General features: G+C 36.1%; 1 protein-coding gene across 2 annotated transcripts; it reads left to right on the top strand.

Annotated features, from left to right (window-relative positions):
* The first annotated feature begins 9,835 nt into the window (after positions 1 to 9,835).
* Positions 9,836 to 11,302, top strand: LOC146907566 (replication protein A 70 kDa DNA-binding subunit D-like). 2 transcript variants are annotated; one of them, XM_085725871.1, is made up of 4 exons: positions 9,837 to 10,054; positions 10,135 to 10,399; positions 10,735 to 10,879; positions 10,964 to 11,302. In XM_085725871.1, the coding sequence occupies exons 1-3, from the start codon at positions 9,905 to 9,907 to the stop codon at positions 10,833 to 10,835; spliced, it is 516 nt and encodes a 171-aa protein (XP_085581997.1). In that variant the 5' UTR covers positions 9,837 to 9,904; the 3' UTR covers positions 10,836 to 10,879; positions 10,964 to 11,302. The 2 variants fall into 2 exon arrangements, with proteins under 2 accessions (XP_085581996.1, XP_085581997.1); XM_085725870.1 differs by having other exon boundaries at positions 9,836 to 10,054; positions 10,735 to 11,302.
* Positions 11,303 to 23,597: the final 12,295 nt, after the last annotated feature.

The following is a 23,597-nucleotide window of genomic DNA, read 5'->3' as shown; positions in this document are numbered from 1 at the left end:
GGAGCCTACTCGTCTTGTACAACTTATCTTTGGAGTTTTGTCTAGTGGTGCTCTAATTAAGACAGTTTTGGTGTTTTTATGTTTCGTTGAATTTTGATGGAACCTTTGTGTTCACTTTGATGATGTATTTGTGATTTGATATTTGACTCTATGTTGTTGAGATTTTATTTTCCGCTGCGATGTGTTATTTACATGATAAACTATATATGAATTAAATTAACGAAAAGTAACACCTTAAAGTATTTGATATATATTGCATTTTATATTTAAATATTATATGTGAAGTTTAGGGTGTTACATAGGGACGAGAATAGGTTAGGCCGGCCGCCTAGCCTACGACAGACCAGGCTAGACCAGACTTTTTTCTTAAACAGAGAAGGCCTAGGCTCTTTTAGAAGCCTATTCAGTTAAAAAGGCCAGGCAACAAGTCATTCAAAAAGCCTCTTACACCTATTAGGTCGGCCTATTTAAGTAAACATGAATAATATTATTTATTATTATATTATATTTTGTACTTTGAATTAAAATAAAAATTTGTTAACTTTTTCACTAATTTAAACTTATTAGTATACATTAATTTTTTGCATATTTAAATGTATTATTATAAACCAGAATTGAAATATGATACAATATATAGTCAAATTCCCTAAAATCTCATCTTGATTATCAAAAGAGAGTTTAATCTAATTGATATATTAGTTTACTAGTCTATTTAAACTTATATCACATTGCTTATTAAAAGATGTTCATATGAAATAGGCTTTTAAATATGTTAGTAGGACGTATCAGGCTTTCAAAATGTCAGACTCATGACTAAAAAACAAGTCTATGACAGGCAGCATGCCAAACTTAGACCTTCAAAAAATTTGACAGGCTAGACTAAGGCCTTGCAAAGCCTAACTCGACCTAGCCTATTCCCACCCTAGTGTTACAATAATTATTGGTTTACTAATAGAAAAAGTAGGATAATTATTTGTCAATATTTGTTGATAATAAACCGGGCATATTAGTCAAATTTTGCTCATTCTCTCGTGGAATTTCAAATTAGTCACAAAAATATATTACATTAATAAAAGCATTTAATGTTAATTTTTATGTAATGATTGAATGATATAATATGATTGATTTGACTTTGGCTACTTCCTAATAATATGATTGATTTGACTTTGGCGACTTCCTAATATATATATATATAGGGTTATGATAGAAGACACCTTTTGTGAAGGTGTCTTTTATCAAGTTACTCTATGAGCATTTGTTAAAAGACACCAACTACTTTTTATGAAGGTGTCTTTTATCAAAGTTATAACTAAAAAAGTGAAAATCACACCTTGAGGTGTGACTTGATAAAAGACACCACACTACTTTTTATGAAGGTGTCTTGTAACATAACCCATATATATATATATATATATATATATATATATATATATATAGGGTTATGTTACAAGCCACCCTTTGGTGGTGTCTTTTATCAAGTCACACCTTAAGGTGTGATTTTCACTTTTTAGTTATAACTTTGATAAAAGACACCTTCATAAAAGTAAGTTGGTGTCTTTTCGCAAATGCTCATAGAGTAACTTGATAAAAGATACCTTCACAAAAGGTGTCTTCTATCGTAACCCATATATATATATATATATATATATATATATATATATATATATATATATATATATTTTGAGGAGTTCCTAATGTATAATTATTCCTGAATAAATTTAAAGATTTATTCCTTTTTTGAACTTTCTTAATGAGAAGAATCCTAATTAACCAATTTTTTTTTAACGAAACAAAATGGGATCTATGCTCAAACGACAAATGATTCACCCCGCACAAGATGTGCTAAAAGTGATGAATCACACAATATTTGTTACAATAACATGGCACCAACAACAAAGGTTGCCTCCACCAAAAAAAATAAATACAAAAATTACATGACAGCCATACAAAGAAGTGGGTGTCTCCACCAGTCATGGAAACCAAAAGCAAGAGGAACAGAATTCGAAGAAAGCCATAAAAAGGAGTCTAGCTTCACTCTTTCAAGAATGTTGTGAGGATCTGTAACCTCGTTTATAAAGACACGATTGTTTCTCTCCTTCCATATGCCCAAGATGAAGCAAGCCAAATGACTTTAAAATAAACATGTGAAGATCGCGGCATACCCGCTAAGTGAATAAACTGAATGAAATGGTCACTAATTGACCCAGGACAAACAAAAGAGATACCAAGCCAATTAAAAATTAAGGACCAAACTCTCCCAAAAAAATTTGCATCCAACGAACAAGTGATCCGCCATCTCAATGATACCACACCCACTGACACACAAGTTATTGTCAGGCTGAAGTACATGTCTGCGCACCAGATTTGATCTAGTTGGAATTCTGTTTTGAAGAAGACGCCAAGCAAAAATTGAAACTTTAGAAGGGACCAGCTTATGCCAAACATTGTTAAATGCTACACCCGTCAATGGTTCAACAACTGATGTGAGCAGCCTATAAGTCCCGCGAACAAAATAACCATGTATAGGATCTAACAACCACCACCAAGAATCCTGTATATTAACCTACAAAATGACGTTATTCAACAAAACAACGCACTCCCTCACACTCTCCTCCTCCCATGCCAACAAGCGTCTCCGCCAACTCCACGCGTTACCTTCTTCCTCCCACCCCAATCTCGCCATATCCTCCACCGAATACTCCTTATGCACTGATAACTCATAGAGGAGGCTGAATTGGAGTCGTAAAGGAACTCCATCCAACCAATTATCAGTCCAGAAGAAAGTATTCCTACCATTACCGACCACCCGCCTAATATTGTCATCAAACCAACTTCCTAGACCCGACCCTACACCCTCCCTCACGTGACACATCATCCTCCACCAACCAGAAGCATTTCGACCCCCCTCATGAATACAACTACCCACCTCCCCATACCGAGCTTTCAACACTCTATACCACAACCCCTCCTTATCAACCAACAACCTCCAACACCAATTTCTTAATAAAGCAACATTAAATTCATGTAACCTCCTAACCTCCAAACCACCATGATCCACAAGTAAACAAATAGAATCCCATTGAACCCAAGCAATTTTTTTAGAAGTCTCACAACCCCCCCCCCCCCCCCCCCCCCCCATTTTTTTTTAAAAAATAGATTCAACAGATGAGATGATACCTGCAGGTGCCTTGAAAAAAGAAAGAAATTAAACCGGAAGAGAGGATAGGACAAATTTCAGAAGAACCAGGCGACCGCCAAAAGATAAAAACGGATTATTCCACGCCGACAAACGAGCAATAATACGATCAACCACAGGTTTCCAAAAACTAAGTTTCCTACTATCACCACCAACCGGCAACCCCAAATAAGTAAAAGGAAACGTACCACTTCGACAATTCAACACTGACGCTGCTTCTGCCAACCATGTCGAAGAGATGTTAACACCTGTCAGCATGCTTTTATTGAAGTTTACCTTCAACCCCGACACTTTCTCAAGTAATAACAACACAGCTCGAATAGACCGAACATTCAACCAACATTTTGTCCTATAATAATAGTATAATCAGCAAACTGTAAGTGAGACAACCTGACCTCCCCTTGCCCACCAACCCCATACGGCATGAACAAATTATTCGACACCGCCACCCTCATCAAAACATCAAACCCTTTTGCAGCCAACATAAATAAAAATGGAGATAGGGGGTCCCCTTGACGAAGCCCCCTCTCAATATGAAACTCTTCCGTCGGACTCTCATTAACAAGAACCGAAGCAGTTGCTGTCCCAACACACTCCAGAATCCACTTCCGCCAAAGTGTTGGAAAATTAATGCTGACCATCACCGAATGTAAATAATTTAAGTCCACAGAGTCATAGGCTTTTTCAAAATCAACTTTAAACAACAATAATTCCTTGTTCAGCCGCCTAGCCTCATCAACTGGCTCATTAGCAATTAATATACCATCTAGTATCTGTTTACCTCGAACAAAGGCTGACTGAGAATCAGAAACTACATAACCAATAACTTCTCGAAGCCTATTCGCTAAAAAAAGGAAAATCGGACACGTGAGTGCCCTTTTTTTCGCTAGTTTTAACAAGGAATTATTCAAATCTTAAATATTAACTTTTCAAAAATGCAATGCTAACCTATTCTCAACTATTCCCTAGAAAAAAAAGGCTAAAATATGGTTTTAGTCCCTGCAAATATGCCTCGTTTTGGTTTTAGTCCCTGTAAAATAAAAATTTTGTTTTTGGTCCCTGCAAAATTTTTTGTTTTTAAAATAGTCCCTGACCCCATTTTTGTGATGATTTGCATATGTGGCACATGATGACTGAACCCAATTTGTAGTTTTTGGTCCTTGCAAAATATTTTGTTTTTTAAAAAGGTCCCTGCAAAATTTTTTGTTTTTGAAAATAGTCCTTCCAGGGATTATTTTAAAAAACAAAAAATTTTGCAGGGACCAAAAACAATTTTTTTTTTACAAGGACGAAAACCAAAACGAGGCATATTTGTAGGGACTAAAACCATATTTTAGCCAAAAAAAAAAATTCTCTACTACTATTACTATTATTATTATTATTATTATTATTATTATTATTATTATTATTATTATTATTATTATTATTATTATTATTATTATTATTATGTATAATTATCATGGTAATATATTATGTATAAAAATAAAATTTTAACTAATTTTAATTATTTCCTCTGAAAAAACTAATTTTAATTATTTACTTTTTTTTACAAGTTTAATTATTTACTTAGCCAAAAATGAAATTCTTCGATCCAAAAACCCTTGAATGACATGACACGGGTCTCTTTTAACGTAACCAAGGTTCTGAGTTTGAATCTAGCTTTTGACATACAACAACGTTTTCTTTTTTAAAAAAAATACAACAACGTTAAAACTCTTAAAAACAATTTACCGTTTATTTAAGCCCCACAAAACTTGTGAGATTAATCTTCCGCAATTACATGCGTGAAGGATGTCTGACTTACACCATATTAAGGGAAAAAACTCTTCGTCAAGTTCAGAAAGACAAAAATAAAATTTGACAGCCCATCTGCGCGCCTCTTGCATGAGTACTTTTTTTTTTTTGTTGGTTTCTTATATATTCTCTGTCCACGATGTTATGTTGTCTGAAACACCTATATAATTAGGAAAAAAGATTCGTCTCACATGAAAATCATGTGACCAAACCATTGATTGATATAATAGGAAAGAATAAATAAATGCAAAAAATGAAATAAAACATGACGTAAAAGAATCTCCTCTTTCTTAACAGATATTTGTATTACACTATCTTCTCCTTTACATCAAAAATAGCGTTCAGACAAGCATGATGTCGGTCTCTCAACTTGTTTTTATTGCGTTAATACATATAAATAAATTATGAACAATAATTTTTATGAAATTTTGATTTTTCTTAAAATTATATGTATATGCATTTTTCACGTTCATATTGTAATAAATTATACTTATTTTTTCAATGATACCAAAAATACATTTACAATATATTTATGCTATATATAATGAAAGTAGACCATTTTTGACTTTTTCTCCTTCCAATTATACACTTGAGTAAATTTGACCATAAGAATGCTATTTTTTTTTTACAAGTGCTGTTTTGTTACATGTCATTCAAAAAGATAAAAATTTATATATATTTTTTTATAATAACAATACTATTTTATTGGTGTCATTTAAAAAAAGATAAGAATTTATATTTTTTTATATTGTCGGTATCAGTTTTTTGAACAAGGCAAAATGAATTATATTAACACGAACAGAGCAATCGCCTCAGCACAAGACGTACTGAAATGACCATGAAAAATACAAAGAGTCAGTCAAAAACTACAAAAATGCTAGTCGATGTCCAAGCACATAAGAGGGTTTGACCATCACAAATGAGTACCGAAAACAAAATTAGCCTTACTAGCTTTCAGCCACCACAAAGAGTATGACTTTACTTTATCTAGCAAATGAGAAATAGAGCTTTCTTGATTCTTATATTGTCGGTATCATTGAAAAAAATAAGTACAATTTGTTACAATATACTTATCTTTTTCAATAATACCAACAATATAACAAATATCTTGTAAAAAAAATATAACAAATATAATATCTTTCAACAAAATATATCAAATATAATATATATTTTATCTTTTTGAATCACATGCAACAAAATAATATAAATTATAAAAGTATAATTTGTAATGATGTGAAAGTACAAAATTCAATGACATTGAAACCTATAATAATGAAATTATTTTTTCTCAAATAGTAGTAGATATCTTAACAAAATTTATTTGTGTTTTTTGAGCGAACAATATTTATTTATGTTAAAATACTTTACAATGTGTTCTTGTGAGTTTAGTTTAATTGGTAAAGATAATGCATAATATATGTAAGATTTAGGGTTCAAACCTCGGACACCACAAAAAAAAAGTTTACAATGTAGTGTACATATTTAATTCTTAAGAGAATGAAATGTAATTCAAGCATCCCTTATGGCAGGATAATATAATTTAAACTTGATTTTAATTCTCAATAGATGAGAGATGAGAGTTTATATTTCAACTAGGAGTGTTCGTGGTGTGGTTTGGTTCGGTTTTGAAGTTAAAAGTCAACTAAACCGCAAGATAAAAAAACATGCGATTTGGTTTGCTTTGGTTGACTTTTAAAAGAAAATCCGAACAAAACTAAACCAATGCAGTTTTGGGTTGGTTCGTTGGGTGTGGTTTTTTTCTCTCGAGATAATACAATTTTTTGTTTCCAATATTAAAATCAAGTTAAAAAGCTAAAACACAACATATTTTCAGCAATGTTTTCAATTTCATCCAACATTACAATTTCATTTTCATCCAACAATTTTCCCAACTACATAGACCAAATAAAAAAACGTGCACAAAAAGTAATCTTATTTTTAAGAAATGCAAAAGAATAAGATTTTTTTTGGAGGGAAGAATAAGATTTTATTATTTTTTTTATAAGGCAAGAGTCCAATCACATAAAAAGGAATAGAAAACAATCCAAAAGTTGGAATGTCTTGCAGATTCCGGTTTATGTCAGGTGCTCATATATATTATTAAAAAAAGGAAAAATAAATACAAAAAAAAGAACTGGGGGGACATAAACCTTAACCCAGTCAATCCACACAGTGTATGCCAACCCAATTGAGTAATACAAAGAAATAAAATCAACACCAGTGAATTTCTAACTTGCGGTGTATGGACAAACCGTCAACACGGAATGAATCCAAGAACCAACAACTCCTTGCAACAACAACAAGCATAACATTTCTTTTGAGCCAAACAGTCCAACATCAGTAGACTGATGAGGATTTTGAAATCTCCCCCAATTTATATAGAGCCAAACTTCGTGCAGGTGAAAGATTCTACCGCCAACACGGATAAGAACCCCACACCTACAACCCACTATGCTGCGACAGAGAGCTTCACGACCATTTCTAGCCAATCCAATATAAAGCAACTCAAAACCAGTTGAATGCCAGATCGAGGGATGGTCAATCAACAGGTCTGAGCACCACGAGCACCGCCAACACGATAACACCCGCAACCACCATTCACAACAACAACGGACAACAAGTGCATGACCATTTCTAGCTTGGAAGACCTGTTACGAAGCACAACCATATCTTGGAGGAGCAATACAACACTGACCGCCCATAACAAACCGAGCCTAGCCCTTTCGAGCCAAACCACAGTCACACAAACAACAAATTAACGCGAACCAAATAACGATTTTGAAGATCCATAAGAACAAATTCGGGTCAGATTAAACAGACCCAAACCCGTATTCTTTGAAACGGCCCGAACAGCTTCGACCGCCGCCATAACCCAGCAGAACAGACGAAGAAGGAACGGAAAAGAGGCACTGACGCGTTTGAGATCGCGAGATGCAAACACGTTTTCAAACGAGAACCACCGGCGAGATGAAACAACACCGGATCAAGAAAAGATGGTGGTGCGGAGGGCCGATGCCACTCATCGCACCACCGGATGCATCTTCTACATCGTAACAGGACAGAGTGGAGAAGGGGGAGATGAAGGCGGTGGGTACTGTGTTAGAAAGAAGTCAGATGCTGTGTTTGGATTTGGGAGGAGGTTGAGTTTGAATGGCGGCGAGGAGGCTTGATTTCGAATAAGATTTTATTGGTCTCTAAAAGTTTAAGTAGCAAATAAATACATTTTTTAAATAACAAGCAAAGAAGAAACTTAACAAGAGAAAATATATGTCTCCTTCAAAAAAAAAAAAGAGAAAAGATATATCATCTTATAAAAGTTTCCATTGAGTTTCTACGAGTATTGATTTATGTGACATATATTGAAGGGTTAAATATGTTTTTAGTTCTTATAAATGTACCAACTTTTTGTTTTAGTTCCTCTAAAATTTTCCTTCAACTTTTAGTCCCTATAAAATTTTCAATCACTACTTTTGGTCTCTATTTTTAAGTTAATTTTTGTATTTTTTAATGAAATTGAGCAGAAATGTGTAGAATATTGTAAGAGTCTCTCCCAAAAATACCTAGATTTTTTTAACAAAACATAAATTAAATATAAATTTTTACCATCCAAAAATATAAGAATTCATATTTAGTTCATGTTTTGATAAACAATTCTATTTTTTTGAGAGATTATATAATATTATAAATTATTCTGCATAATTTTATTCAAAAATATGAATTATATATATTAGTTTACTTTAAAAAAGGGACCAAATTAAGTGAAGATGGAAAACTTACTTTTTGGGAACTAAAAGTTGAAGAAATTTTTTAGAGGGACTAAACTAAAAAGTTGACATATTTATAGGGATAAAAAACATATTTATATTTAATTATTATTTTTCTTATGTTGCAGTTGGGTTTGATTTGGTTCGATCGGTAAAATAAAAAATTGCAAACCGAACCAAACCATGCGATTGATTGCGGTTTTGGTTTGAATTGATTTGGTTTACGGTTTTTCTATTGTATTGATTCAGTTTTTGACACCCTTAATTTTAACATAAGAGTGGAGAGAAATGTAATTTAAAATTCATTTAAAAAGTGTAATTTCCTCCTCTTCTTTTTTTGAATGGAGAATGCAATTTACTCTTATTATTAATTTATAATTTAGTACCATATATTTAGTACTTTTATTTAGTACCATATCTTTATACTAACAATTTAGAGTTTTTAGAAATAGCCTATTCTAAAATCCTCTCCTCTAAAGATGTCCACATCATCATATTTCTATTTGGCATTTGTTCCAAAAATTCCTCCTAATTTTTAATGCATGCTTAATAATTATAATTATTATTAAAAACCGTTTTTTATTTAACATTAAATTGTACATAAAATAGATAGTTGGTTACAATCAAATAATTATTAATATAATTATTGTTTCAATTAAAATTTATATGTTACATTAAAAAATTGGTACGTTACAATCAAATAATTACTAATGCAATTACTGTTTTGATTAAAATTCATATGTTACTTTAAAAAATTGGTACGTTAGAATCAAATAATTATTAATATGTTTAGTATTCGATTAACATTTATACGGTGCATTAAAAATTTGGTAGGTTACAAAATTATAATAAATAACTTGAATAAATTATATTTTGAATTTTGGTCCGTTACACTATGACAGTAACCTACTAATTAAAAATTTAATTGTAGTAATTAGTTTTTAAGGTTATATAATTAATTTTTATTCGTTACAAAATTATATTACTTAATAATAATAAGATATTAACCCTTATGATACTATTTTTCTATATAAATAGTAGTGCTTTTGGGTACGAGTACACAACAATCACAAAATATAGTTTTTCTTTTTCTGTTCTCTGATATCTATATTCTAAGTTTTTTCTGTAATTTTTTCTATTGCAAAGGAAAATGTCTACGAAACACGACCTCATCTTTGATGTTTCGCCAAGAAAACAATCGTGGACATTGGTTGTGAGAGTTGTTCGTGCTTGGTTTGTTCAACACTACAAAAATAAAAAACTACCATTTTCCATGGAGTTGGTTCTAATGGATCGAAATGTACTTTTTTCATATTGTTTTTGTTATTTGTTATTTGTTTTTTTTGTTTAAAGTATAGTGTTTTAATCTTTGTTATCTAGGGTGATCGAATTGGTGCGTCTATACGAAGAATATTGATCTACAAGTTCAAGGAGCAACTCCAAGAGGGAATGGTGTTCACGATTTCCTCATTTGATGTTGCTTGCAATAGTGGTTCGTATCGACCATCACGCGGCGAATACAAACTGAATTTCACAATCAACAAAAAAGTCAAACTATCTAAAATTACTTTGGTCCCAACAAACGTGTATTCGTTTACACATGCATACGATGTTTTCAATGATTTTTACAACAACTACTTGGTTGGTAAGTGACTATCACTTTCTTCGTATCAATTAGATTATTTGATATTGTTTATTTACAATAATACAATAATAAATTAATTACTTTTTGCTTAAAATAGTTTTATTTTTCAATATAATTTTTTTTTCAACCTTGATTTTTCTCATTCATATATATTGTTTTTTAATGGTATTTCAATGTTACACATTATTTTTAAACGTTGTATAATTCCCTTAAAAGTTGAATTAATAGGTTTAATAATTAAGTAACCGTTTAGATCTTTTTTTAATGCTAATAAAACGTTTTGTTTAATATGATTCAAGTATACATTATATTCTTAATTTGTGTTATATATGCAGATGTAATTGGAGTCATGACTGGAGTGAGTGTTGAAAGAGAATATGAAAGAGATGGTGGAAAAACTAAAATGAATGTCATTGAACTGGATTCAAATTGTTAAGCTTAATTTTTTGTATGTTTGTTTTTTTTGAACATGTATTATAGGTAAGCTTAAATGTACTCTTTTGACAATTTTTACGATAGGATTTAATGGATAAGTTTTTTAAAACAAGTTCCACAACTCCACAGGATGTGAACGCGAAAGATGTTATTGACTCAAATTCTTAATCATTTGCACCTCCTAAGAAGAGAATGTTGCCAATAAACGAAGATTGCGTGACATTTGACGCAATTGTTCAACCTGTCAAAAAGATTGTGAAGATAGAGAAATAATATTTACAAGTGACTTGGTTACGTTTAAGTTGTTTATCCATTATGTCAATGTTATGTGTCTGTTTTTAATGTAGTGGAATAAAGTCCATGTTAAGACAATGGAATTACGATTTTCAATTAAATAAATCACTATTGTTGTATGTATTGACACTTCAATGAAAAATCTTTCAGGTTTCATGTTATCAATTTACGATTTACTTTTGTCTTAAACTTTACACAAATTCAAAAATAAATATAATAATTAAATTAAGGATTCTATGGAAAAAGTTATATATTGAACAAGATACACCTTATCTCTCTTAACCCAATTAACTTTTATAGATTCCTTACTCCCTCCACACAAAAGCATAAAAAAAAAATTAACGATTCAGTGGAAGAAGTTATACTTGTGGGAGCCTTAAAGAAGAGAATAAATTAAACCAACTGAGGTGGTATTGAAAGAGAATACAAAAGATATAATACAAGAACTAAAATGAATGTCATTGAATTGAATTCGAATGAGTGACATTTATTTGTTTTTATTTTTTATTTTTAATATGGAATATACTATGGTATTTAATTATAATTTTGATTATTTGTCAACTCATTTTGAAGAGATATCCGTTTGAATGTACTCTCTTCAGATATTATGTTCAAACCGATATTCAAACCGTTAATTGAATGTACTCTCTTCAGATATTATATTCAAACCGATATCTCTTTAGAGATATCTATTAGTAAATGATTGGATTTCAAACAGATATTAAACAATGTTACAAAATCTTTTTTCATCAACTAGGATCACGTTCAACCCTGAAATTATAGAGATAAATGAAGTAAAGAAAATGTATTATTATTTTGGTAGAGAGAATTTTTTGGTCACACTTTACTTATGTCTTTTTTATGCTCCATATTTTGGTCACACCTTAACTTCAAAAGGTTCCATATAGATTATGATATTAGATGAGTTCAGTCTTTATAGTTGTTATACCCTAATTTTGGACCTAAAAATACTAGTCAATTTTTCTTTTCTTGCATTATAAGTCATTTGAACTGTCTCTGATCAATTGCATCTTTCTCTGCATTTTATTTCAATATTGTTTGCAAAAATTCACATGCAAGGGTATTTTAGTCATTTCCTATGTCAAAATTCTTTCAGTCTTTCAAAATTTTGTTTGAGTCCTTTCAAGTAGTGTGAATAAGTCTCTGTTTCATTCTATGTCTAAATCCGTTTTAAAAATTGCATTTGAAGTCATTTTTGAGTCAGTTTTGCCCCTAGGGGCATTTTAGTCTTTTCAAGTGTCAAAGTACTGTTTAAATCCTAAAAACTGTCTCTGAGTCTTTTATTTTTGCTTGTATGAGTCTTTGATTCAATCTCTGTCAAAAATCCATTTTTCAACTGCATCTGAGTCATTTCTAGTCATTTTCAGCCCCAGGGGCATTTTAGTCATTTCACACGAATTTTCGGCAGAGAGGTACTTTAAAGTACCTCATTTAGGCCATTGGTTCGTTTTAGTCCGTTTTGTCAAATTTTAGTCGTTTCGCTTTACGTTTATTTCAAATTACGTTTTTTTAAGTCAATTTTATTACTTTTTTTTATTTTAAGTCCCAATATTTCCAAAATTTGCATATAGGCCCTTTTTCTAGTTTAAACTTTTATTTTTAAGTTTTTCATTATTTTCGAATTTTTTGAGTTTTTTTAAGTCCTTTTTTGTCCAAAGTTTTGTAAAATGGTCCTCCAACTTTCAAAAATTGCAGAAAGGGTCCAAATGTCCAAAATTATGCCAAGGCCGAATCAGTTAGGGTTTTTGTCCACATGTCAATTTTCTATTGGGGCATATGTCCACATGTCAGCTATATAAGAGGTTCCAATCATTGCTACTCCAGTCAGAATCATACAACTCATCACAAATCACCACAAACACAATTCCATTTCATTTTTCCAGAAAAACAAATCAAAGGCCACTTTTCACCAAGAACACGATGAAGTTCATGATGAACTTCATCCTCTAAAACCCTAACCGTTTCTCCAGAAACACAAAAATCAACGCAAATCATCAAATTCACCCTCAGATACACAAAATCTACGCAAGTTTCCAGAGAATCAAAACGAAAACATTCACAATTCAACAAGTTCTTTTTGAATCCAAGTTCTCAGTGATTCTCTGCAAGAATCCTCATCACTGAACCTGATTCCTTGCAATTCAAGCACGAATCCATCAACAACTGGACGGATTCGACGCGATCACAAGAATTGAGAAAGAGAAGAAGAGGACTGAAGAGGAGACGAAGAAGAATTGAATCAGAGAAGAAGAAAGTAGAACTTCACCGATTTATTTTCGGTGTCGACAACAACAAACCACTCACCAGAGAAATCAAAATCTTCCGAGAAGTTTTCTGAAGCGATTCGCTTCGTTTTCCTCCGATCCAACCACAGGTAAACACTTCGTCATCGTTCTTTTCTTTCAAGATCTCAGTGAAAGTGCATGTATGTCGTATGTTCATAGATCAGCACAGATCCAAAGAGTTCAAACTGCTTTCGTCGAAAAAGATTTTGAAAAACTGGAAATATTTTGAAACCGTAAGAGTTTGAACCCGATCTACGCTGATTCATCAAGTCCTTGTGTGTTTAAGCCTTAGATTCGTGTTTGTTGTAAAGAGATGAATAAGATGAGTCATAGATCAAGGAGTTTAGGGTTTACGAAGGTAGAAGGCGACGGAATCGCCGCCGCCGGCGGTGAAACCCGCCGGAGGTGTAGAGAGAAGAGAGAGCATCTTGCTCTGTAACGAACCCTAGAGAGAGAAAGAGAGGTGAATTGTGAAGGTTGGACCGGCCTCAGGTGTTTTATAGGGCGTAAACCGGACCGGTTCATGTAAACCAGTCTGGTTCGCCCTGGTTTAGCCTCTGCTTGCCTTCTAGCCGTTAGATCCACTGTATGATGTGCTGTACGGTCCTGATTGGGACCTTCTGTGTGCTTGAGCTTGCTTATTGTGTACCACGCGCCCTCAACCCTTGGATCTAGGGTTTGAGGTGGAGTTGGGTTGATCTGATGGCTGCAAGGTAGTTGGATCACCCAGATTCATCTCAAACCTTTGGGCTTGGGTCTGTGTTTGCTGAATTTCGCTTTCTTGCAAATTTGTTGCTATTTTACACACTGTTCCCACTTTTTTACACCTCCTGCATGATAAAAATTTCTTCAAAAAATTCCAAACAATTTTCCACTTTTTTTGATAATTTTTGTTGACGCTTCATAACCTTGTTTCACAATAAAACCTGATAAAAAAATATGTGTGACTTTTTCACCATTCTTGATTAAAACTAGCAATTTTCTTGTATTTTTTTAAAAAAAATTCCAAAAAAATTCATGTAGGCTTCTTGATATTTTTGTAGCATTTTGTGATAATTTTCATATGCTAAGATTTGGTTAAAAAATAAGGTGTTGATTTTCTTGGTATTTTTGTCATATTTTGTGCTAAAAATAAGTGAAAATTTGTTTGATTTTAGTTCCAATTGCTTGGTGAATAGGTGTGACCTATGCCATTTGATTCCATAAAGTTTAGCCACTGTTTGTGTTTAATATTGTTGCATAATTGTGAGTCTTGGTGGGTTACTTAGCTTACAAGTCATTGTGTAGTTTAATAATGTAAATATGCTTGAAGTTGGTTTTAAAATGCCAAGTAAATCATGTGGCCTTAATTCCCATTCCAAGGCTTGACTCTAAACCTTTAAGAATATATTGGAATGTGAGAATTATAGGTCATTTGGTTCTTGCATTTTATGAACAAATTTTAGCTATATTTGCACTCATTTTCTATCCTTTATATTCTAGTGTTTCTCTTGCTTCATTTCCTTTGATATTGTCATGTGCTACTAACTCCTTTCATTTCATGCCTCATCATTTCATAAGCATCATCATTTCATACCATATTCATCTCTATTTCTTTCTTGCAACTTAATTTGTACAAAAATTAGAATGTAAACACTTAGGAATTCTTGTAATATTTTACTTTCATGCTTTTAATTTTCTTGGCAAAGAGGCCATAGAATGTATCTAGGGTACGATGTAAAGGACAATGGACTCTAATAATGTACACCGACACAAGCACCGACACATGCACACACACCACTTTAGATAAGTAGCTAGAATATGCATGTTTAGATGTATGTTTAGGATTGTATGCTTAGATGAATGCCTAGGGTTTATACTTAGAAAAAACCAATTTTCCAAACAAATGTGAACAACTTCACTCAAAGCTTTTCCAAATAAACCTTGGGATCCAACATCCCATTGCATTTTCTGTTCCATTTTCTTAATCAAATTTCAATGAAAATAATCAAACTTTGACTCCTTTTGTAAATCACTAATCAAACCTCACAATTTCCTAATCTCATGCCCTTGAGGCCTCTTTCTATTCTTCAAAATCCATTTTCAAACTTAAAATCAACCAACAAAAACAAAAACATTTTTGAGAGAGAACTACGGTGGATTTGATCCCTTAAACGGGTACGTAGGCAAGGAACAAAATTCCTTCAATTCAACTAAAATAAAAATCCAAAAACATTCTTCTCCCTCCAATTCTTCATTTAGTAACTTTTAGGTGTAAATAACATTTTCAAAATAGCATTTAAAAATAAAGCGCGCGCGTAGAAATTAAAGACGGTTCCTATAGGATACTATAGTCGTTATGGGTGCCTAACACCTTCCCGTAGCGAAAACAACTCCCGGACCTCGATTCTCAAGGGTTTTGCTTACTTTTTCCCTTCCCAAGAAAAAATAAGATATCACCGGTTAGAAAGGTTCGAACGTAATCAATGTTTGACACCCGAAAAACCAAGATAAAACAGCTGGCGACTTCACTGGGGAGATATTCGAGAGTTACGCCTAGTCTTTATTTCCACGCTTGCGCTTGTATTTTTACTTGTTTCTTTTACTTGCTTTCCTACGTGAATAAATGTTTAATTTCTTGCAAACGTGTGGGGTGAGAATATCAAAAGTCCTGCACCCGGGCTGAGTGAACTTAGGATTTAGGAGGGATATAATCGACAATTCATTCCGGGGGTTGCCTCGTGTTTTGGATTATGCGATCAATCCCACATAGCCGAGGCATTTTGGGGGTGATGTTGTCGGCGCGTGTTGTCGCGTTTAGGCACTTTACTTCTAATTGTTCTATGACGCTATGAACCGTAGATAACCAAACTCATCCATGGCCATTTTCTAGGATGTAGTGCGGAGGCTAAACCGAGTGTTGTCTCGAGTTTTAGTCGTCACGCGATACTACACTCAAGTTAGACCTTCCACGTATAATCATGGAGCGAGTGTTGTCTCGTGACACCATGAGATACGTCGGAGAGGTTGCAACTTGGGAACCTTTTTAGAACCCGGTTACTATTATCCTAAAGCCCTAGTTTCACCGGACGCCGTGTCCACCCGTGACTCCTCGACTTTGAACTTCAACCCACCATGTTTTCTCCGAACTTGAACATAATCATGCATCCATGCATACATGCATACATGCATAAACTTTTTCCCATGCATTTATCGGAGGACTTAGACAAGTCATCTTTTGAACATCACGGATGTGAACACCAAGTGATACCATCTCAACTAAACTTTTAGTTTTGCTCAAGATTTTCAAATAAAACTGTGTTTCTCCGTGATGTTCACAACCACTTTGACAAAGTCCTCTGACAAAAAAGAGTCTTTTCGCATTTGCACATCATGCATCATATGCATTATTCATCGGTCACAAATGGCTTCCCGTGCTCATTGTCTCCTGGTTCTTCTGCCACAGTCTGAAAGGTGGCTCGTGCTCGCAAAGTGTATCAACCAGATAGAATTCACCAAACAAGATTTCACAAGAGAAGGATCATGGCTAACTTTGAAGAGGAAAATGCTCGGCTCCGTGCCGAATTAGCTGCTATGAAAGAAGACTTGGCTAAGGCTCATGACACCATGTCTGCTTTGCTGGCTGCACAAGAACAACCAGCCACATCTGTCCCAGTTTCTACTGAAGCAATTCCGTCTATCCCACTATCTACCGTGGCTACTGATGCTCGTTTTGTTATGCCCAATGGGCGTCCTTATGGTCTCTCAGCTTACTATTCTCCTAATACTGCTGCTGGTGTCTCTGGTTTTGCTGGACAAGGACAGATTCCTGTATCTACTGCTATGCCTCAGACGACTACTGTTGTTACCGACCCTGTTGTACACACTGTGCAACAGGTAATTGATGTCGATACTCCGCGTGGACAAGATCCCGCAATGGAAGCTATGAGAAGACAGTTGATGGAGTTGGCTGGAGAACTCCGTGAGGTCAAGGCTAGCCGAGGAAACAATGGTGCTCCTGCTAAAGCTCGTGATCTATGCTTGGTGTCCCGATTTGAGGTTCCTAAGAAATTCAAAGAGCCAGAATTTGACAAATACAATGGGACTTCTTGTCCACACAACCATGTTATCCGGTATGTCCGAAAGATGGCTAACTACGCCGACAATGATGCACTAATGATCCATTGCTTCCAGAGTAGCTTGACAGATGATGCAGCAGATTGGTACACTAGTTTGAGTAAAGACAACATCCATACTTTTGAGGATCTGGCTGCTGCTTTTGAGAGTCAATATGAATTCAATACCCGTCTGAGGCCAAATAGAGACTCTCTTAAAGCCTTGTCTCAGAAATCAGATGAAACCTTCCGAGAATATGCTCAGAGGTGGAGAGGGGCAGCTGCCCGTGTTTCTCCTCGACTTGATGAGGAAGAGTTAACACAGACATTCCTGAAGACTCTGAAGAAGGAATATAAGGAGAGAATGATAGTCTCTGCCCCAAACAACTTCTCTGATATGGTTACAATGGGAACGCGTCTAGAGGAGGCCGTCCGAGATGGTATTATTGTCCTACAGAAAGGTGAATCTTCAAATGGTGCATCAAAGAAGTATGGTAATGGTCATCATAAGAAGAAAGAATCTGATGTGGGGATGGTGTCTGGTAACCCATCTGCAGCTGCTACGCAATTACCTCTGCCTTATCACTACATGCAGTACTCTCAACATCCTTTCTTCCCACCATTCTACCAGCAATATCCTCTACCGCCGGGTCAACCACCCATGCCCGTCAATGCCATTCCTCAGCAAGTACAACAACAGCCGCCTGCTCAACAGCAACGGCAGCAACAACAGGGTCCCCGACCCAAGCCTTCTTTTCCAACAATACCAATGCGGTATGGTGAGCTGCTCCCAACTCTATTGGCTAAGGGACACTGTGTCACTAGACCAGGCAAGCCTCCGCCTAATCCATTGCCTCCCAGGTTCCGTCAGGACCTAACATGTGAATTCCATCAGGGTGCTCAAGGCCATGATGTCGAAGGTTGCTTTGCTCTGAAATATATTGTGAAAGATCTGATAGAAAAGGGACGGTTGACTTTTGAGAACAGTGTTCCTCATGTCCTTGACAATCCGCTTCCGAACCATGCTGCTGTTAATATGATTGAGGCCTTTGAAAGGGTTCCCGTTCCTCAAGAGGATCCCATGTTGGATGTCCGCAATGTCGTTACCCCCTTGGTGCCATTACATTTCAAGCTTTGCCAGGCTTCTCTGTTCAAACATGATCATGATTCTTGTTCAGAATGTCTGCAGAATCCTATGGGCTGTTGTGTTGTGCAAAATGATATCCAGAGCCTGATGGATGACAAGTACTTGATTGCCAGTGATGTATGTGTGATTGTGCCAGTGTTCCATGACTCTCCTGTTGAAAGTGTATCTCAGGTAAAGTATGTTGAGCCTTTGGTGATCAGGCTACCTGGTCCGGTATCTTATACCTCTACCAAAGCAATTCCCTACAAATACAATGCAACCATGATTGAGAACGGAGTGGAGGTGCCTCTCGTATCCCCAGCTACAGTTGATAATGTTGCTAGTGAAGTTACAACTCTGAGAAGTGGAAAAGTCCGTCCACCCTTGTTTCAAAAGAAGGTGGTGACACCTATTGCCACGGTAACTCCACCAGTTGCTCCTCCTGTTGACAAGAACACTGGCCCAGCAGGCCAATCTATTGAAGAGTCCAATCTGGACGAAATCCTGAGACTTATCAAGAAAAGTGACTATAAGATTGTTGACCAGCTGCTACAGACTCCTTCAAAGATATCCATCCTGTCTCTGCTCATGAGCTCTGAGGCTCATAGGAAAGTGTTAATGAAGATACTCGAGCAAGCTTATGTTGACCACGAGGTCTCTGTGGATCAGTTTGATGGGATAGTGAGTAATATTACTGCCTGCAACAACTTGGGGTTCGGTGACGATGAGCTCCCCGAAGCAGGGAAACGCCACAACTTGGCTCTACATATCTCAGTACATTGTGGATCTGACCTGATATCCAACGTATTGGTAGACACTGGATCATCTCTGAATGTAATACCCGAATCCACGCTAAGACAATTGAGCCATCATCAGAAGCTCAAGTTCATGAGGAATGGTAAGATTGTCACTGTGCATGGTGAGGAAGCGTATCTAGTTAGCCAGGTATCATCGTTCTCTTGTGTTGAAGCAGGGTCCGCTGAAGGGACGTCGTTTCAAGGATTGACTGTTGAGGGTGCAGAGCCCCGGAGGGCTGGTGCTAGCATGGCTTCACTAAAGGACGCCCAGAAGGCTGTTCAAGCAGGGCAAGCTGCTGGCTGGGGCAAAGTGATTCAGATTCTGGAAAACAAGCGTAAAGAGGGCCTTGGATTCTCCCCGACATCTGCTGTTTCAAAGGGAACTTTCTACAGTGCTGGGTTCATCAATGCTATTACTGAAGATGCTGCCGAAGGTGGTCACGTGCCTGCATTTGTTATACCAGGAGGCACTGTGAGAAATTGGGAAGCCATTGATGTTCCTTTAGTCATGCATGCTTCCATGTAATGTGTTTTGTTGCTCATGTTTCTTGTTTTCAAAATAACAATCCTTTCGCTCTGCCCAAGGCGAAAGTGATATCTTTGTAAGTGCGTGTTTGTTTCGGCATTGCCGTTAATCAATAAAAAGTGGTCGTCTTTCTCACGACTCTTTGTTTTTTACTTTTTTAGTGCCTTTTTCTTGGAAATAATGGTAATGCCAGAAAAAACCAAAACATCTGTATTTTCTTATTAATTTTGAAAATCTGCATAGAAAAACATTTTTCTAAAATCATCCCAATCATATTATGCAGATTGAACCATAATAAACCCGTTGAACACAGTGACCCTATGGTTCCTCCAAATTTTAAATTCCCTGTATATGAAGCTGAAGATGAGGATGATGATTATGAAGAGATACCGTATGAGATCACTCGACTGCTTGAGCAAGAAAGAAGAGCCATTCAGCCTCACCAGGAAGAAATTGAGCTTATCAACCTGGGTACTGAAGAGAACAGGCGAGAGATCAAGATTGGTGCAGCACTTGAGCCAGAGGTGAAAAAGAAAATCATTCAGCTTCTCCATGATTATCCAGATGTCTTTGCATGGTCCTATGAAGATATGCCGGGTCTAGATCCCAAGATTGTGGAACATCGGATTCCGACAAGACCTGAATGTCCTCCTGTCAAACAGAAATTGAGAAGGTCTCGTCCAGACATGGCTCTTAAGATCAAGGCTGAAGTACAAAAGCAAATTGATGCGGGTTTCCTCATGACAGCTGAATACCCTGAGTGGATTGCCAACATCGTACCAGTACCAAAGAAAGATGGGAAAGTTCGAATGTGTGTTGATTACAGAGATCTGAATAAAGCCAGTCCAAAGGATAACTTCCCATTGCCTCATATTGATGTGCTTGTTGACAGTACTGCTCAATCCAAAGGGTTCTCCTTCATGGATGGTTTCTCTGGTTATAATCAAATACGAATGTCTCCTGAAGATAGAGAAAAGACGTCCTTCATCACTCCATGGGGAACGTTCTGTTATAAAGTAATGCTGTTTGGCTTGATAAATGCTGGTGCTACCTATCAAAGAGGTATGACAACTCTGTTTCATGATATGATTCACAAAGAAATTGAAGTATATGTTGATGATATGATTGTAAAGTCAAGTGATGAAGAGCAGCATGTTGTGTATTTGAAAAAGATGTTTGAAAGATTGAGAAAGTACAAGCTGCGGTTGAATCCTAATAAATGCAAATTTGGTGTAAGATCTGGAAAGTTGCTAGGCTTCATTGTCAGTCAAAGAGGCATTGAAGTTGACCCTGACAAAGTCCGAGCCATCAGAGAGATGCCGGCCCCTCAAACTGAGAAACAAGTCAGAGGTTTCCTCGGACGTCTGAATTATATTTCAAGATTCATATCTCACATGACTACTACTTGTGGACCAATCTTCAAATTGCTCAGAAAGAATCAGCCTGTTGTATGGAATGATGAATGTCAGGAAGCTTTTGATAGCATTAAAGAATACCTGTTGGAACCACCTATCCTTGTCCTGCCAGTGGAAGGGAGGCCTTTGATTATGTATCTGTCAGTGCTGTGTTCTCGGTCAACAAGATGAGACTGGTAAGAAAGAGCATGCTATCTACTATCTGAGCAAGAAGTTCACCGACTGCGAGACTCGGTATACGATGCTTGAAAAGACTTGTTGTGCTTTAGCCTAGGCTGCCAAACGCCTGCGTCATTATATGGTGAATCATACAACTTGGTTGATATCCCGAATGGATCCAATCAAGTATATCTTTGAAAAGCCTGCTGTTACTGGAAGGATCGCACGTTGGCAGATGTTGTTGTCTGAATATGACATTGTATACAAAGCTCAGAAAGCAATCAAAGGAAGTGTCCTTGCTGAGCATCTTGCTTGCCAACCTCTTGATGATTACCAGCCAATTAAGTTTGATTTCCCTGATGAAGAGATTATGTATCTGAAAGCAAAAGACTGTGAAGAGCCACTGATCAATGAAGGGCCAGATCCCAATAGCAAGTGGGGATTGGTGTTTGATGGTGCTGTTAATGCTTACGGTAAAGGAATTGGAGCCATCATTGTGACTCCGCAGGGGCACCACATTTCTTTTACTGCTCGAATAACTTTTGAATGCACGAACAACATAGCTGAATATGAAGCATGCATCTTGGGCATTGAAGAAGCCCTTGACCTGAGAATCAAACACCTTGACATCTATGGAGATTCTGCACTTGTTATTAATCAGATAAAGGGTGAATGGGAGACTCATCATGAGAAGCTGATCCCATACCGTGACTATGCGAGACGGCTGTTGACGTATTTTACCAAGGTTGAGCTACACCACATCCCTCGGGATGAAAATCAGATGGCTGACGCTCTTGCTACTCTGTCTTCCATGTTTCAGGTGAACCATTGGAATGATGTGCCTGTAATCAAAGTACAACGCCTTGATAGACCCGCTCATGTGTTTACTATTGAAAATATGCCAGATCAAGCTAATGAAGATGTGAATGACAAAAAGCCTTGGTACTACAACATCAAACAATTCTTGCAGAATCGTGAATATCCACCTGGTGCTTCCAACAGGGATAAAAAGACTTTGAGACGATGGGCTAGTAGATTCTTTCTGGACGGAGAAATCCTATACAAGAGGAACTATGACATGGTCTTGCTGAGATGTGTTGACAAACAAGAAGCTGAGAAGTTGATGCATGATGTACATGATGGTACCTTTGGGACCCATGCTTCGGGTCACACCATGTCAAGAAAGCTGTTAAGAGCTGGCTATTACTGGATAACTATGGAGCGTGACTGCAACAAACATGCTAAGAGATGCCATAAGTGCCAAATTTATGCTGACAAGATTCATGTGCCTCCACATGCCCTCAATGTTATCTCTTCCCCATGGCCTTTCTCTATGTGGGGCATTGACATGATCGGAAGAATTGAACCAAAGGCTTCCAATGGACATCGTTTCATTCTAGTGGCAATTGATTATTTCACCAAGTGGGTTGAAGCTGCCTCCTATGCCAATGTGACCAAGCAAGTGGTTGTCAAGTTTATCAAGAATAACATCATCTGTCGATACGGTGTTCCCAACAAAATTATCACTGACAATGGTTCTAATCTGAACAATAGCATGATGCAAGATTTATGTGAAGAATTCAAGATTGAACATCACAACTCTTCTCCTTATAGACCTCAGATGAATGGTGCAGTTGAGGCCGCTAACAAGAACATCAAGAAGATTGTTCAGAAGATGGTCACTACTTACAAAGACTGGCATGAAATGTTACCTTTTGCCTTGCATGGTTACCGTACTACAGTGCGCAGTTCAACCGGGGCAACTCCTTTCTCTTTGGTGTATGGTATGGAAGCAGTTCTCCCTCTGGAAGTGGAGATTCCATCTCTTCGAGTAATCATGGAAGCAAAGTTGACTGAGGCTGAATGGTGTCAAAGTCGGTATGACCAATTGAATCTGATTGAAGAGAAACATATGGATGCTATGGCTCATGGACAGTTGTATCAAGTGCGAATGAAGAATGCTTTTGACAAGAAAGTCCGACCTCGAGAATTCAAGGAAGGCGAACTTGTATTGAAAAGGAGGATTAGTCAGCAACCCGACCCAAG

The sequence above is a fragment of the Medicago sativa genome, chromosome 7 (genome assembly GCF_051527215.1).
Source record: "Medicago sativa cultivar Bolivia chromosome 7, Bolivia_mono, whole genome shotgun sequence".
Lineage (NCBI taxonomy): Eukaryota > Viridiplantae > Streptophyta > Magnoliopsida > Fabales > Fabaceae > Medicago > Medicago sativa.
This window is presented reverse-complemented; position numbering and strand designations above follow the sequence as displayed.

What these genes read in the sequence shown, in the direction of transcription:
- LOC146907566 (XM_085725870.1), top strand. Translation starts at nt 9,905, where the DNA reads ATGTCTACGAAACACGACCTCATCTTTGATGTTTCGCCAAGAAAACAA. An exon ending in TGGTTCTAATGGATCGAAAT is followed by an intron (nt 10,055 to 10,134) that starts GTACTTTTTTCA and finishes TTTGTTATCTAG; the next exon opens with GGTGATCGAATTGGTGCGTC. An exon ending in TTACAACAACTACTTGGTTG is followed by an intron (nt 10,400 to 10,734) that starts GTAAGTGACTAT and finishes TTATATATGCAG; the next exon opens with ATGTAATTGGAGTCATGACT.